Source organism: Gossypium hirsutum, chromosome A12 (assembly GCF_007990345.1).
Source record: "Gossypium hirsutum isolate 1008001.06 chromosome A12, Gossypium_hirsutum_v2.1, whole genome shotgun sequence".
NCBI lineage: Eukaryota > Viridiplantae > Streptophyta > Magnoliopsida > Malvales > Malvaceae > Gossypium > Gossypium hirsutum.
The window spans coordinates 2,924,427-2,942,130 of NC_053435.1; the positions used below are offsets into that span (position 1 = coordinate 2,924,427).

Sequence of the window (17,704 nt, forward strand, 5' to 3'; positions counted from 1 at the left end):
TATATGCACTACGAGACATCAACTGATTCACAGTGTAGAAAGTATTATAAGCTGGTAGAATAGTTTGTTTTTCTATTTTGGATTAGTTAAGTATTGAGATACTATAAATATTTAATTGTATTCTTATGAAGTAAGATAGAAGCATTTTTTTAAAAAAAATATTTTAACATGGTATCATGTGAGCCAATTTTTCTCTGGGCAGTTGGGCCACATTTTTTTTTCTTCTTGGGCTCGTTCCTGTTCTCTTTGTTCTTAATTGTTTAGGGCACAAATTCTAAATTTTTTTCCTTTCTCTTTCGATTCATTATCGTTTCTTTGTCTTCGTGATTCTCTACTGTTTTTTTTACTCATGGCGGATATTAATTTTCATCATCCTTTGTTCCTTCATCCGTCGGATACACCGGGCACCATTCTTATTTCTCATCGTTTGACCGGTGTTGAGAACTATTCTGTTTGGAGTCATTCGCTTCGAATTGCCTTGCTCGCAAAGAACAAGCTCGGGTTCGTTGATGGTGATTGCCGCCGTTCGACGTATCCGGACTCTCTTCGTGCTCAATGGGATCGCTGCAATGCTTTTTTCCTTTCTTGGATTCTAAACACAGTGAGTCCAGATTTATCTGCGGGGCTTGTATTTGCTTTTGATTCTACTGTGGTTTGGATGGATCTCAAGGATCGCTTTAGCAAGGTGGACGGTTCCCGTATTTTCTTTCTTCATCAATCTATTGCACATCTCACTCAAGGTGATGCTACTGTTTCTTATTATTTCACGCAATTGAAATTGCTTTGGGATGAATATACTGCTCTCGTCCCTTTTTTCAATTGTGATTGCGAGGTCGCCCAACAAAATTCGAGCCATCTTCATCAACAACGATTGTTTCAGTTCTTGATGGGTCTCAATGAGACCTATGCTGCCGTTCGTAGTCAGATCCTCTTGATGCAACCTTTACCTTCGGTAAATAAAGCTTATTCCATGATCGTCCAAGAATAAGCTCAACGGAGTCTTTCCTCTGTTCTACCTCATGCTTCCGAACCTATCGCTTTGCTTTCTACCGCTTCTGGCAACCGTAAAAAATTCAATGGTACCTCTGATTTTTGTAAAGTGAAAGGGAATAAGAAGGAATCTTGTTACCATTTAATCGGGTTCCCACCTGACTTCAAGTTCAACCGTAAGAAGGCTTCTCCGGCTGCTTTTGCAGTCTCATCCGAAGATTCCCTGCTCAATTCTCAGAGTGCCCCTATCTTTACTCCTCAACAGTATTCTGAGCTCTTGGAGTTGTTGAATAAAAGCCGAACTGTGCCTGCACCTGCTGTCAATTGTGCAGGTATCCCTTCTCGTACTCCTTTTTCAGCTAATAATAATTTTTCTTGGATTTTGGACACTGGTGCAACTAATCATATATGTTTTGATTCTACGTTTCTGAATTTTCCTGTTGCTTACCCTCCTAATTCCCATTTTGTTCAGCTTCCGAATGGTAAACACTCTACTATAACTCATTCTGGTTCTTTGTCACTATCTCCTGATATCACCTTTACCAATGTTCTTTGTGTACCACACTTTAATCATAATTTGATTTTTGTTTCTAAATTGGCCCTTGATTTGCATTGTGCAGTCATTTTTTACCCTGAATTCTGCATCCTGCAGGATCTCTCCAATGGCAGGATGAAGGGATTGGTAGGCATCTGAATGGTCTTTATTTTTTTGAGCCTTTTTCTGCCCTGGTTAGATCCCCTACTTCTACTTCTTGTATGACTTCTATTGCTAATTCGATTTCCTTATGGCATGCTAGACTCGGGCATGTGCCTGTCAACAAATTACATCGTTTGTCTTTTTTTCATAATTTGCCAATTAATAAAGACTTTACTTGTTCTGTTTGTCCCATGGCTAGACAATCTAAATGGGCTTTTCCAACTAGTGTTTCTAGGGCAGCAACTCCTTTTAGCTTATTACATCTTGATGTTTGGGGGCCTTATAGGGTGTCTACCCATTGTGGCTATCGTTTCTTTTTAACCATTGTCGATGATCATACTCGCATGACTTGGGTGTACTTACTGAAGCTTAAATCTGATGTTGTGATAGCTCTCAAATAATTTTTTCTCATGGTCAAAACTCAATTTTCTGCTGTCATTCAAACTGTCAGGAGTGATAATGGTTCTGAATTTTTTAACTCCTTCTGTTCTTCTTTCTTTGAGTCTTTAGGCATTATTCATCAAATTTCTTGTATTGATGCACCTCAGCAAAATGGTATTGCTGAACGAAAGCATAGGCATCTGCTCAAAATTGCTCGTGCTTTACGTTTTCAATCCAATGTTCTTCTTAAATTTTGGGGTGACTGCATTTTAGCTGCTTGTTACATCATTAATCGGCTCCCTTCTTCTGTTTTAGCTTGGCGAACGCCATTTGAATTACTTTATAAAAAGCCCCCTGATTTTTCTCACTTTCGTGTTTTTGGGTGCCTTTGTTTTGCAGTTAACCCCCATAATTCTGATAAATTTTCTTCCAGATCCCTTCCCTCAGTTTTTCTGGGTTATTCTCCTTCCAAGAAAGGTTATATTTTGTTTTGTTTGGACTCTCGAAAATTTTTTGTTAGTCGCAATGTTCATTTTGTTGAAGATGTCTTTCCTTTTAAATCTTCTTCTGAATTTCCTGTTCTGTTTCCCCCTACTCCTGACATTTTGGATTTAGATTTCTTAATTATTCCCACTCCTACTCCTCCAACAAGCGCTTCACCACATCCTGTTCCAACTTCAGTAAGTACATCTCCACCTCTTGTCTCTCCTACTTTGCCTATTGTTAAACCTAGGCGGTCTGGTCGAACTCTTAAGCCTCTTTCTTGGCTAAAAGATTTTATTCATCCCTATCAATCTCCTTCATCCCCAGGTGCTTCTTCTTCTAATTCTGTTTTTTTATCCCATTTACCTCTCAAAACTCAGGCCTTTGTTTCTTCCTTTTCCCATATTATTGAACCTCTTTCTCATTTTGAGGCTCGCCACTCTCCCCACTGGGTTCAGGCCATGCAAGAGGAAATTCGGGCCTTAGAATCTAATCATACATGGAATGTTGTTCCTTTGCCTCCAGGGAAGGTTCCTATTGGTTGTAAATGGGTGTATAAGGTCAAACTTTGAGCCTCTGGTGAAATAGAGAGATATAAAGCTCGGTTGGTTGCCAAGGGCTACAACCAGAAAGAAGGGATCGATTACTTGGACACATTTTCTCCTGTTGCTAAAATGGACACTGTTCGAACCATTTTGGCTCTTGCGGCTTCTCTCAATTGGTCTCTTTGTCAAATGGACGTGTCTAATGCTTTTCTCCAAGGTGACCTTCATGAAGAGGTTTTTATGATCTTGCTTGAGGGTTTCCGCAGCCAGGGGGAGCATATGGTATGTCGGCTGCAGAAATCTTTGTATGGGTTGAAGGAGGCATCTAGGCAATGGAATGCTAAGCTTACTGAAGCTCTTATGTTGGCTGGTTTTGAGCAGAGTAAGTTTGACTATTCTCTTTTTGTTAAAAAGAAAGAAGGCAAGATGGTCATAATACTAGTCTATGTTGATGATCTTCTTATTACTGGAAATGATATGGATATGATCAATGACTTGAAAGGAGTCCTGAATCAAAATTTCAAGATGAAAGATTTAGGAGATTTACGGTACTTTCTTGGGCTTGAGATTTTAAGGTCTCAAGAGGGGATTTTGTTAAATCAGCTGAAATATGCACAAGACCTTATCAAGGATACTGGTTTAGTTAAAGCAAAAGTTGCTTTTACACCACTTGAACAAAATCAGAAACTAACAACAGCAGAGTTTGATGAAGTAGTTCAATAGCATCAAGACGGCAAGTTGTTAGAAGATAAAGCAGTTTATCAGAGATTGGAAGGCTAATCTACTTGACCCATACAAGGCCAGATATCACCTTCGCTGTTACTCATCTTAGTCAGTTCATGCAAAGTCCAAAACAATCACATATGGAAGCAGCGTTAAGAGTTGTAAGGTATATAAAGAAAGAGCCAGGGCTAGGAATTTTTTTTAAGGTTTTCAACAAACATCAGTTGGTAGCATATTGTGATTCATATTGGGCTTCTTGTCCAATGTCAAGAAGATCAGTTTCTGGTTTTTGTGTACACTTAGGAGACTCACTCATTTCCTAGAAATCGAAGAAACAATGCACAGTATCAAAATCCTCTGCAGAAACCGAGTACAGAAGTATGGCAGCAGTAACATCAGAACTGGTTTGGCTTTCAAGTTTATTCAAGGAACTGGAGATAAGTGTAGGTAAACCAATGAAACTGTTCTGTGACAATAAAGCAGCTCTTCAAATAACATCGAATCCTGTGTATCATAAAAGGACTAAGCACATAGAAATTGATTGTCATTTTATAAGAGAAAAAATACAATAAGGGCTTATAGCTACTGAACATGTGCCGACTGCAGATCAACTTGCAGATGTTATGACAAAAGCTTTGGGGTCACAACAGCACAGTCATCTAATTTCTAAGTTGGGGTTAAAAAATATTTTTATACCTCCAACTTGAGGGGGAGTGTAGAAAGTATTATAAGCTGGTAGAATAGTTTGATTTTCTGTTTTGGATTAGTTAAGTATTGAGATACTATAAATATTTAATTGTATTCTTATGAAATAAGATAGAAGCATTTTTTAAAAAAAATATTTTAACACACCGTACAGCATATCAAATTTTCAATCGTTCCGTATAGTCGCCAAAGACATAATAATATAAAGAAGAAACTAAGCCTCTGTTTTTTTTTCTGAATAAAGCATGTAGGGGCTAAGGGTGGTTTTGGAATCTAATTACCATTGAGCTGAAGAGTTTCCGATGCACTGCCGCCCACACCATGACGCCAAGGTGACCATTTTCGATGGGAATTGCTGTTCTCGACGTCACGTTTTGTTAGCAGCTTTCATAGCATTTTCTTGCTACAATCCTGTTGTATGGTCAACTAAAATAAAAAAAAGTTTCAATATAGAGATTTGACACACGAGAACGTACAAAAATCGACGTGTCTTGGTAAACTAAATTGTGCATATGCTCCCTAGAGTTTCATTTTTCTAATTTTTACTTCATGTCCCTAAGATTTTGTTTTTTTGGAATTTAACACATTGTGCGCTATACAAGGTTATGGGTTTTACTATTTTTTTTTCTTTTTCTAACTAGATCATTAATTAATTTAAGTTTCCATCATCTTTTATAATAAACCAACAAGTAGATTGTTTTAACTTTAACTCTCTTATGGATTAGTTTCAAGTCCCTTGTGACTTTACACACAAAAATAAAATCTGTAATAAATATAAACTAAAACTGAAATTTTAAAATGAAATTATAGATTTCTAAAAAAAGGATCCACACAATCTGGAAAAATCCAAAGATTTTTTTTTATTTTAACAATTTCGTCTCTATGTATATATAAAGAAAATAAAAATGAGAGAGAAATGAGAATCTGGACAAAAGAGCAAGGCTCAACGATCTCTTGATGAGAGTCGACTTCGTAATCAACAAATTTTATTAGTCATGTATACCTTTTATTTTGCAAATAATTTTTCTTTAATTTTTTCTAGAAACTTAACACTACTAACACTAGTAGATTCCAAATTTCTTTCTCATTAAACCATTTTTAATGCTCTATGTTTCTTTTTCAATGATGAAATGCTATACACAATTATTTTGTTATAATCTTAATTTACATGATGATTACATTTTGTTTTATAACAATAATTTAAGATACAAAGTAATGTATCTTACCTTCTTACTATTGACAAATAATTTATATCAAACTAGGGTACATTCATAATATGAGTGTATGAGAAAATGGAACAAAAAACTGTTTAAAAAAATTGATAGACAATATTTGTGATGAATAAAAGGGAGAAGATAGTTGATATATATTTGAAACCACGAGTTTTATTCAATGAGAAAATATTTGGTACATGGAAGGCATAGCTTTAGTACATGTTCTTATTTTGTAATGGCTCCCCCCAACGTAAAAAGTAACATATTTTAACATCATTCTTAGTGTATTTTTGGGTGATTATGTGATATTAATTATGAATTATATATTCCTAATACTTTATATTCATGTTTTGATGTTTAATAGGATGCTTGAGAGTAATAGGAGTGAAAAACGGTGAAAATCAAAACATTGGAGTATTTCAAAAGTCTTAAACCCTAAACATTGTGCGCTAAGGACTAAAAGTTACGATTTTTAGGGGTTTTAGCACTTTAAGAGGATATAAATAGGGAAATAAAAGAGAAAAAAGGAAACCACCAAAGGAAAGCACGAAAATTACCTTGAGAGCACCATTGAATCCAATTTCCAATAAATTTTCCACCAAGATTCTAGAGTCCAAGTTTATTTTCAAGGGAGTTATCATGGATTTGTTTTATTCTAGTAGTTATATTGTATTTTTGGTGTTTAGTCTTATCATTATGAACTAAGTCTCTTAATACCTAGGGGAGATAAACCCTAGGATGGATTCTATTGTTTGATTTCGATTTTATGCCATAAAATCTTAGTCTCTTTGTTTTCAATTATGAATGATTTATTATTCTTGGGTTAAAAATTCTAGAGTGTTAATTCATGTTTGATGTGCATAAGTCTAAGGTTGAATAGATCCTTCTTGTGATTAAATCTTGCATAATTGAATGGAGTTGCATGCAATTCTAGAAATAGGATGACATAAATCGACCAGATTAGAGTCAAATCTAGTAAGGTGATTCATAAAGCGAATTAATGAAATAATAGGGATTTTAATTAAAAATAAATTTCAATTAATCAACCTAGAGTTAGTTGCTCTTATGTTCAAAAGAGATATCCGTATAAATTAAGGATTTCTACTGATTAAAAAGCTAAGAAAATAAATTGCATAAATTAAATTGAGAATTATAGATGAAATCTAAGTGGATTCTTACCTAGTTATTGTTTTGTCACTTAGTTGATACTCAATTTTTTTTGTGTTTCATTCTTTGGTGCATTCATTAGTTAATTTAGATAGTTTGATTTAATTTTCATCAATCATTTGAATTATTAAGTTAAATAATAGAAAGGTGATAATTACTAATAATTTTAGTTCTTGAGGGAACGATATATGTGCGCACCAAAGCTATATTATTAATTGATAGGTGCACTTGCCTTGGTCAATTTATTAGTTAGTTTAGTGGAGAAATATAAGGGACTAAATCACAATTTTACTAAATAAAGTGGTGATTCATGGGAGAAATTGTAGAAAATATTGAGGGTTAAAATAGCCATTTCTCAAATAGGATAATTATCATTAAATATCATGATAATTATGGGTTAGGTGGTAAATTTTGATTAGGTTAAATTATTTAGTATTATTTTAATATATTTTATTTAATTTTAATTAATATAAAATAAAGGAAAAATGAATAACTTTGTTTTTGACGTGAATGAGAAAGGGGAGAGGAGAGAAAATTTGCTTTCTTTACAAATTAGTCATTTTCCACCAATTTCTCAATTATTACTCGAAGTTCATGAGAATTTCCATAGCCACCAAAAAGGAAAAGTGAAGTAGAGATCCTAGAGAGTTAGATTATTATCTTGGAAGAAAGAAATTGGATGAGCAAGTTGAGAAGAAAGTAAAAATATTAAAGAGACAAGGAAGAATTCAAGTATTTTTATAGAATTCATGTTTAATTGAAGTAGAGACATAAGAAAATGATTTGTAGTATGAGTTTTGATAATGTATTGATGTATTCATGAAATAGAAAAAGAGAAGGAAAGTGTAAGAAACAAAGTGAAGGTGGTGACAAATGTGAGGAAAGAAGAGAATTAAAGCAAAATTAGTGAAATTCTACTATAGAGAGATAAGTATATCGAGAAACTTACCGTAATTAAATGTATGTGTGATTTTTATTTAAATTGTTAGATTAAAGTTTTTAAGATTTAATTATATATAGGAAAAGTTTAATATGTATTGTGAAAATAATTAGAAAGAAGTGAACATATGAATTTAAACTTAGCAACAAAGTGAAAAGATTAAATGAAGTGAAATTAAAGTAGAAAAGACTAGATTGAAAAGTGTACAAAAGTTTGTGTGAAATGAAGTAATATGATAAAGAGTTTAAATGAAGTGCTAAGTGTTAGTAAGTTAAATACAAAGTAATATTGAAAAGATATTATAGTGATTATTGAATTATATATTGCTAAAGACTAAATTGTAAATATTCAAAAGTGATTAAGTGTACTAAAATTTTGAAATAACATATCTAAGTGTAATTATTTATGGAAGTAAAGTGAATTTTAAAGTGAGACTAATGAAAAGGGACTAAATTGGAAAATATGCAAAATAGAGAAGTAAGATAAATTACTGTTTTGATGTTGGAAATGAAACATTATGAGAAAGTGTGTTATATTTCATGTGTTAGGTAAATATTATTATAGTTCTTATTGAATTTTTATAACAATGATTCAAAAGTATGTAAGTTCTATTCTACAATGTAAAAGTGAAGTTGATCCTGTTATATTTTCCCATGTAGACAAGATAAGAACTAGTAAGAAGATATAGATGACATGTCGTTAGGAAGCATTTAGCGCGCTCTCTATTCTATTAATGCACTTTGGTGCCACTTTGTTTTAATAAAGCACGTTGATTGAATTATGTTATGTTATTGCACTTTGATGCCAGTCTATTATGTTTATGCACTTCAGTGCATCTCTGCATTAATTTTCATATATCCTGCATGTTCTACTAAGTCCACACTGGGCATCTGTTGAATATTAAAGGACAAAACAAAGCAATGATAATATGACAAGGTTATGTGTACTTTAAAGGAAATGATTGTGAATTTATTTATATTAAATAAGATATAATAAGCAGTTCTAATGTTATGAAGTCCTAAACTTATGTAATATAATAGTATTATACATTGTTTATATTTATTCAATATAAAGGTGAGGTTAATTCTTGTACTTACTAAAAGATTGATTTGAAGTGTTACATCAAAGATTGGGCTCCAACACATTTCATTGCATATAAAGATTGGAAGTAAGTCAATATATATATTATGGTATTAGCTATGGCATGTACGTAAGTAATTTAAGGTCTATCTATAAGGACTTTAAAGAAAAATGTTTATAGAAGATGAAAAAAAAATGGCATAATGAATTTCGTCTGAGATGTCTTGCACGTATGATGAATAATATGATATTATACGGTTTATGAGTTTTAGTTAATGTTTGAATTGATTATGGACTATTGAGTATGGTTTAGAAGTGTTAAAAGCATAGTTTTCAAGTTTCCTGTCTCAAGTATCAAGATATGGAAAATGTGTCTCGAGACATAAAAACTTCAAAGCTAAATTTCTACAATAACTAAGGCATGTCTCGAGACAAAAGCTCTTATGTCTTGAGACCTATACTCATATGTCTCGAGACAGGGTACCTTCGAAGCCAAATTTCTACAGTGTCAAAACAATGTCTCTAGAGATCCAAGTCTCGGCCTCGAGACATACAAGCCTACAATTGAAAAAAATTTTAGTTGGGCTAAAAGGGACCCGAAACGAATTTGCAATTAAACTCTAATATTAGTCTAATTATGCCCTTAAACATGTAAATTAGAAGTATTTTATGTTGTAAAAAAATGTTCAATATTAAATGTAACATTCGTTGCTCGAGTTTTCTCAAGTAAGGGGTGGTACAGAAAATCATTGGTTGGAAGGCAATTATTGCAAATTTCCAAAGGAAAATGATAATTTTGTAAGGAAGTTTTGAGTTTCCAAAGATTGGTCCATGCTTAGTGCAGAGCTGATGCCACAGGGGCAATAGTGCTACACTGATACAGTAGGGTATAAGCATTCTTCATAAAGACACGACCATTAAAATTAAATTTCCATACAATTCTGTCTTCAACCCCTTGGATTGAGAGGGTCCTGCTGAGGAGGACAGAGGCTCAACCATGATCGAGTAGATAATTGATTTCTTTTGGTCCCAATTGTTGATGTGTGGGAAGAGGCTTGATTCAACTTCAACGGCAGAGGCAAGTAATTTGACAGTGTCTACGAGAGGGAAGTTTAAATTTGCACATATCCAACAGTTCTTACCTTCCCAAAGTTGAACATCCTTTCCTAGCACGTAGATGTCTCTACCTTTGAGAATGCCTTTCCAGGCCCAATAGTCAGTTGGCTTAGGTTTGACAGATTCAAACGGGTAATGATTGCAATACTTAGTTCTTAAAACCATTGTGGGAAGATAGTTTTGACTTGTCATTATGCGCCACGCGATTTTTTAGTGTTAGCTCTTAAAACCTTATTAGAAATATAGTTTTCACCAGTCATAATGCGCCATGCGATTTTTGGGAGGAAAGCTTCATTGAAAATGCTAATCTTCCAAATTCTCAATCCTCCTTCTAACAGAGGAGAGTCTCAATGACAAGAGTGAAGCTTTTATCATCGGAGTTGTGTCCCCACCAAAAAGCACCAATGGTCGTATCAATTTCATTGCAAATGTAATTTGGGGCCTTGAAGATAGAAAGGGAGTACAACAGAAGTGATGTCAAGGTAGATTTGATAAGGGTGAGTCTTCCACCCGATGATAGACACTTTGATTTCCATGAGGCTAGTTTATTTTACCTTGTAAATTAAGGTTTGGAAAATTTCTTTTTTCCTGTGAAGTTTCCCCAGTTCCAAACCTAAATACTTCCACGGTTGGTCAACTCTTTTTGCATTAAGAATACTGCTATACCATCTTTTGGCCAGTAAATTGGTAAAGAGATCAAGATAAGAGTTCAGATTTATCACAATTGATTTGGAGCCCCAACAGGTAACAAAAATTTTTAAAAAGATAGAAGAGTTAAAAAGATAAAAGAGAGAATAGTCATGCAGAGAACAAAAGGCTAGGATGAAAAAGGATCAACTTAACGCAGGCCTCTAACCGGAGTAAAGCTTTTAAAAAGTGAGCCATTGACAAGGATAAAAAAATTCATTTGACATAAACTATAGGTCTCGGTAGAATATATTTTACCCAAATATTCAATATTTAAATCTTCTTTTTTTTCTGAAAATTCATTTGAAAGCTTCATTGATTTAACTTCCGATGCAATCTGTATTGCCCAAAGTCAAGTGTAACATTCAGAATAATCAAGACAATCAAAACATAATCGTGTTTTGCAACAACACCAGTCCAGTCCAGCACTATGTTAGATAGACAGGAACCTTTGCTCATTAACACACAATCAAAGGCTTATGCCTAAAGGACCATGAAAACTTTATTAAATTATGGATCCTGTAAAACCTTCCATCTATTTAAGCGCAAAAGTTTTATGGATACGTGCACAGCAGTTTCCATCATTTCCATCATGATTAGACGTGCTTCATGGCTGAAATAACTTCACTAATAGACACAAACTCTCGCCTCCTCTTTAGAAGTGTCTTGCCTAATTCAAGAGCCCGTCGCTCGCAATCTGCTCTTATGTTAGCTTCTTTAATTGATTCAAAATCCTCAACATGAGCAACACCTACAATTCTCCTGCAAGTTATTAGAAGATAAAAACAGCATTAGAACTTACAAAATTCTTGGAGTTCATTAGATAAATTTAACAAAATAGGATCCTGCATGTCATTGTAGGTAGAAGAGACTGGTTCTATGATTGCTATTCAACCTGTAGAGGAAGACTCCTCTATCTGATTGCCAGAATTTTCTAACGAAAAAGGCATTCTACAAAATTTTCAAGCTCAGGGTTCTGATCATAGAGGTTTCAAAAGTTACATCTCGTCAATATTTCCTAGTCAACTGAAGAATCTATTCCTTTTTACTGTCAACAAAAAATTTACATGTCAAGGTTAACTGTTTATGAGTCAATTAAGATAAAGTACAAAGTCGACAATATAGGGTAAAAAGTCTAGAAGGCAGTGTTAATTTGAAGACATAAATATAACAGCAATGGACTGAAATGCAAGATTACAGACTGCCATAAGGCAGATAAACACAGGGAATTATGAGGGCCAGGAACATAGAAAAAGTAGAGAACCTGGTAGAAAACCATTTCCTCACCTTATCATCTTAGCAGCACCAAAACCAAGAGTATCGTGGAACAATTCCTTCATATACTTTTCCTGTATAAGTTTCTGAAGCTCAGGATTGTTATAAATTGCAGGAAGATAAGCCTCCCCAGAGCCATTTTTGTGTTCGTCCCATAGTGCGGTAAACTTTTGGTGGAAAAGATTCCAAGTATCCTCAATTGTCTTCAATATCCACTCTTTGTATGACTGTATGACAATATGAAATTCAGCAATGTCTATATAATACTTCGATATTTTTATAAAACAAAATAAACATTGCAAGTCTTCCAAAAAAAAAAACTATATAAATGATGCTTCCTTAGCTTGTAAAGCAATATGTATGATGTATGAATATGTACATACATGCTAACAAATATCTGGCAACTCCACCAAGAGTAGCTTGAGGTAAAATAATAGTGGCGATACAACTTTATCTTGACCTACAACTTATGATACCATAGAGACCATATTTATCCATAAAATTGCAAGATATATGACAAGAATTTTCCATAATAAATTGAATGGCTAAACAAGATACGAAAGCAGAAGCAACTTGGCTTCTAGCACCTATTAAAACAGTATAGACTAGGATGGAACTATATCTAAAGATGACATAAATTGAAAGGCTAAACAAGATTCAAAAGCAGAAGCAACTTAGCTTCTAGCACATACTAAAACAGTATAGACTAAGATGGAATTATAAGTAAAGATGACAAACTAAAAAGACAAATATACTGGAAAGTTCTCATAAAGCAATAAGAGAGGCAATGAAAGGCATACTTTTCTGTCATTCCCTTGACCAGCATGTCCATCTTGTGCAAAGAAAGCCAGAATCAAGTTTCCAACAAAAGCACCAATATCAAATCCCATTGGTCCATAAAACGCAAACTCTGGATCTATGACCTGAGTTGAATCAGGGGTAACCATTACAGAACCAGTATGGAGATCTCCATGTATAAGAGCCTGAGCTCTTTCACAGAACCTACATAAAGGGATGTTTAATAACTTGATAAAGCATAAAATGGCAGTTACAGAAGGTAGCATTAAAAGGAAAAGCAACCATACTTAGATTTCAATTCAGCTACTTCAATTTTCAATAGATTATCCTCCCGGACAGTCTCGGCATCACGGTCAAGATAAGGTGAAGTCCAACGGTTATATTCAGATACTTTATAGGGGTCAGAAAAAACAACCTGCTCAGTGAGCCTGCATAGTTCCACATTCCCACAAAATTCAGCAACTGCACAAAACATTGAATGTAAATGAATCAGAATCGTATCTCCAAGCTTCGAAAAGCCATCAATACTAGAAAATAGCATTTCTTTAATCTAAAACAACACACATATACTTGCTCCAAACAGATTAGTAGAGGCAAAATGACAAAGCTTATCAGCAGAAATGATCATTCTTCATATCCACAGGCATATAAAGAAGCATTTTTTTTTCTTAATTCCATGAGTTCGCATGACATTTGGAATGACTACTGGTATTAAAATCATATTCATGTCACTGCTAAAATTGCACTAAGAATTGACAAGATCCGTGTTCAAGAAGATCTAAACATTGAATGGCTACTGAAGGAAGAAGCTACATGGAGATAGTTAGAAATAGATTAATATAATACCAGGCTTAAACATACACTTGCCATTTACTCAATAATAAGAAAATATACTTCTCCCCTTCTAATCTTTGGTATATAGACATTATGGAGCAATCATTTGTCAGATATAACAGATAATAATAGCACTAGCAGCAAACTTTCTAAAGCTGTAATACAATTACAAATATTGGATAGTAGATTATAAAACACTCCCTAAACTACCGACAGTTTGATATGTTTCATCAAACTTGCTGCATTCGGGCCCAAAATATAACAATAACTTTGTTATGAATCAATGTTGCAACCAAAAATTCCATAATCTGTAGTTTAATTAGTTCACGATCTATATCTATATAAATCCTAACTTATGATCCCCAAATGTACTTGCAGTGACAGCATTCAAACTACAACAAAACCAAACTCAAAACATAAAAACACTGAGAAAGAAAATGCATATGAGTCCGTTACCTGCACGTTTGTGCTCTGTGGTTGACTGATATAGGAGAGATGTGCAGAAAAGAGTCTTGGCCATGTATTCTGACATATGTTCCGCCAACAAAGGATATTCTATCCCAGCAATTAACCCTTTTCTCAGGATTATATGGGGCGGCTCTAAATATCGCATTCCAATCAAGGACATGGTACGGTCAAAGTGATAAACTTCAGGAACATGTTCAGGGCATAACCCACCATGTTGTTTTAACGCCACCGCTTCGAAATATGCTCGTTCCTTAGTCATGGGCCAAGATTCCCCAATACATCGTATGTAGGGAAGTGCCTGTATTCAACATTTTACGCATAAACTGGAAAATCCCATTTCATAATTTCGAGTATTTAAAGATAAAAAGGAAAAAAAAAAGCGAAACCTGCTTGATTACTAAAGAACCAGAAGGGCCAACGATGATGTGGACGAAATTAAGATTGCCATCTCCAACTTCCTTAATCTTTAAACCATCATAGTTGTGGCCGATCTTCGATGACAAAGACGGCCTGGCTTTAATGTATTCGATGAGGGAGTTCTCGTCTAGTGGCCTGAACTCAGAAAACGACATTGACTTCCTTGTTTGAGGCAGTCCTTTTGAGGGGTTCTAAGAAGAAGTGAAGAGCGATGTACAGAGATTTAAGGAAGAGAGATGCGTGACTTAACTTCAAACGTTGGGACTGTAGACTGTAGAGTAAAAAGAATAAAAAGATTCGATAATAGCGTCGAAGATTTTTACAATGGGTAAGCCAATGGAGGATCAGTGAAGTAGGGCCGGGCAATCTGGTCGTGAAATGAAAGATGATTTGAATGAAACGCTTGCTTATCGTTGTAGTGGAAACTACAGAGAAAATAGAAACTAACCCAGCTAGGTGTGTAATGAAGAAAACAATAACATGTTAATTGTGAAATGAACTTGGATGCGTTTACGGTCACGTTCACTTCCACTTAGGGATATTAAAACTTTTCTTTCTTAGGGTAGATTTGGGTTTATTTTTTTATGTTATATTATTGTATTTAATTTTACTATTACAATTGTTTTTGCACTAACTATAGGTAAATACACCACCTATTCAAACACATCTTTAGATGTGGATGTTAAAACTAGATTATTATTGAATTTCGCATTTTTTACTTTGTTGAGCCGTATTTTTTTCTCCCCTCAGTTGAGAGCAGTTCTTCCTTATTTATAAGTTAAGTCTTCTTTGATGTGACATGCTAGGGGGTAATTAAGTGTCATGTATATAACTAAGGACGACACATCTCCTCTTTAGGTTCGACACATATCATAGACATGTCTTTAAGATAGGATTCACACCCAGGAGTAATCATACGTGTTCGTGTAATTGAATGCATGATTCGTGTAATTGAATGCTTACCATATAAGTTTTAAGCTTTAATTGAAAACTTATTGAGTAAGTTTTATTGTGTGATAGTGAGGTATAGAAGTAAAAAAGTTATTGGGGAATTAATTTTGAGAAAATAACTTTTAATTGTTCATTTCCTTAAAAGTTTTATAAATTCAAATTTTAAAAAATTTGTCTAATCCATGGATTGTAGTTTATCATTATCTTCCTAACAATTTAATTCCTTGTTTCATCTTCTTAGTTTGACTTTATTTTCTTACAAACTTGCTTATTCATTTTGGCTTCCTTGGTTTTCTTCTACAGTTTCAAGTAGATCTGGTTTGAGAATAGCGATTCACAAAAAGAGAGGATAACTTATGAATATGTAAATCACTCAATTTCTCTTTTTCTTATATTGGTTTGTTTATCTAATATGGCTAGAGTTAGGATGGTTGGGGTGGTAAAGGTGGTGGCCATAGTGGGTGTGATAATCGAGGCCGCGGGTTTGGTTTAGAAAATGAGGGTGGTGGTCGCAAGAAGCATCATGAAGCATGTGTACTTGTAGAGAGTACGGTATACAATTGTACGACAAAAGAGGCAGAAATGGTTCGGCATCTTTTCGTTCGAGGAATCAAATTGCCAAACTTTGCTTTTGACTTTGAGATTGTTGAAGGGGAAAAGAGGTTGAACGATACCAAAGAGGGTGTATTGTTTACATCAGTTAGAGGCGAGTTTTCATCTTCCTCTTCCTCTTCATCATTTCTTCTACATAGTTCTTTAGGAGTATGGAATCACACCAAGACAACTTGTTGGTTTCTCTTGGTGGATATTGGTTGTGTATTTCACCGATTGTTGTCTATGGGATGAACTTCCCCTACTGCGTGTTTTTCAGAAGATTTATCAGTTGAAGATTTCTAATCGGGAAAATTCATTGGAAATGTTGTATAATAAGCAGTTTTAATGTTATCAAGTCCCAAACTTATGTAATATAATATTATTATACATTGTTTATATTTATTCAATATAAATGTAAGGTTAATTCTTGGACTTACTAAAAGATTGATTTGAAGTGTTACATCAAGGATTCGGCTCCAACACATCTCATCGCATATAAAGATTGGAAGTAAGTAAGTATATATATTATGGTATTAGCTATAGCATGTATGTAAGTATTTTAAGGTCTATCTATAAGGCCTTTAAAGAAAAATATTTATAGACGAAGAAAAAAATAATGGCATAATGAATTTCATCTGAGATATGTCTTGCACGTATGATGAATAATATGATAATTATAAGGTATTATATTACTTATGAGTTTTAGTTAATGTTTGAATTGATTATGGACTTTTGAGTATGGTTAGAAGTGCTTAAAAGTATAGTTTTCAGGTCTCCTGTCTCAAGTATCAAGATATGGAAAATGTGTCTCAAGACATAAAAACTTCAAAGCTAAATTTCTACAATAACTGAGGCATGTCTCGAGACAAAAGCTCTTATGTCTCGAGACTTATACTCATATGTCTCGAGACAGAGCACCTTCGAAGCCAAATTTCTACAGTTAAAACAATGTCTCTAGACATTCAAGTCTTGGCCTCGAGACATACAAGCCTACAATTGAAAAAAAATTTTAGTTGGGCTAAAAGGGACCCAAAATGAATATGCAATTAAACTCTAATATTAACTAATTATATCCTTAAACGTGTAAATTAAAAGTATTTTATGTTGTAAAAGAATGTTCAATATTAACTGTAACATTCGTTGCTCAAGTTTTTTCAAGTAAGGGGTGGAACAGAAAATCATTGGTTGGAAGGCAATTATTGCAAATTTCCAAAGGAAAATGATAATTTTGTAAGGAAGTTTTGAGTTTCCAAAGATTGGTCCACGCTTAGTGCAGAGCTGATGCCACAGGGGTAATAGTGCTAGACAGATACAGTAGCGTATAAGCATTTGTCATAAAGACACGACCATTAAAATTAAATTTCCATACAATTCTGTATTCAACCCCTTGGATTGAGAGGGTCCTGCTGAGGAGGACAGAGGCTCAACTATGATCGAGTAGATAATTGATTTCTTTTGGTCCCAATTGTTGATGTGTGGGAAGAGGCATGATTCAACTTCAATGGCAGAGGCAAGTAATTTGACAGTGTCTACGAGAGGGAAGTTTAAATTTGCACTTATCCAACAGTTTTTACCTTCCCAAAGTTGAACATCCTTTCCTAGCACGTAGATGTCTCTACCTTTGAGAATGCCTTCCCAG

At 34.2% G+C, this 17,704-nt stretch overlaps 2 protein-coding genes across 2 annotated transcripts; one reads left to right on the forward strand and one right to left on the reverse strand.

The window, feature by feature from the left end:
- Positions 1 to 349: 349 nt before the first annotated feature.
- On the forward strand, positions 350 to 5,122 carry LOC107938299 (uncharacterized). The gene is made up of 2 exons (XM_016871400.2): positions 350 to 1,719; positions 4,769 to 5,122. The coding sequence occupies exon 1, from the start codon at positions 350 to 352 to the stop codon at positions 986 to 988; it is 639 nt and encodes a 212-aa protein (XP_016726889.2). The 3' UTR covers positions 989 to 1,719; positions 4,769 to 5,122.
- Positions 5,123 to 11,043: 5,921 nt separating this feature from the next.
- Positions 11,044 to 14,987, reverse strand: LOC107938291 (methylthioribose kinase). Its single transcript, XM_016871387.2, has 6 exons — positions 14,490 to 14,987; positions 14,092 to 14,401; positions 13,089 to 13,263; positions 12,804 to 13,005; positions 12,016 to 12,230; positions 11,044 to 11,490 (listed from the first exon to the last, which is right to left on the reverse strand). Exons 1-6 carry the CDS (start codon positions 14,673 to 14,675, stop codon positions 11,325 to 11,327), a joined length of 1,254 nt encoding a protein of 417 aa, XP_016726876.2. The 5' UTR covers positions 14,676 to 14,987; the 3' UTR covers positions 11,044 to 11,324.
- Positions 14,988 to 17,704: the final 2,717 nt, after the last annotated feature.

Coding starts and splice junctions, on each gene's coding strand:
- LOC107938299 (XM_016871400.2), top strand. CDS start 350: ATGGCGGATATTAATTTTCATCATCCTTTGTTCCTTCATCCGTCGGAT.
- LOC107938291 (XM_016871387.2), bottom strand. CDS start 14,675: ATGTCGTTTTCTGAGTTCAGGCCACTAGACGAGAACTCCCTCATCGAA. Junction 13,006..13,088: donor GTAGCTGAATTGAAATCTAA/GTATGGTTGCTT, acceptor CCCTTTATGTAG/GTTCTGTGAAAGAGCTCAGG. Junction 12,231..12,803: donor GTCAAGGGAATGACAGAAAA/GTATGCCTTTCA, acceptor ATTGTCATACAG/TCATACAAAGAGTGGATATT.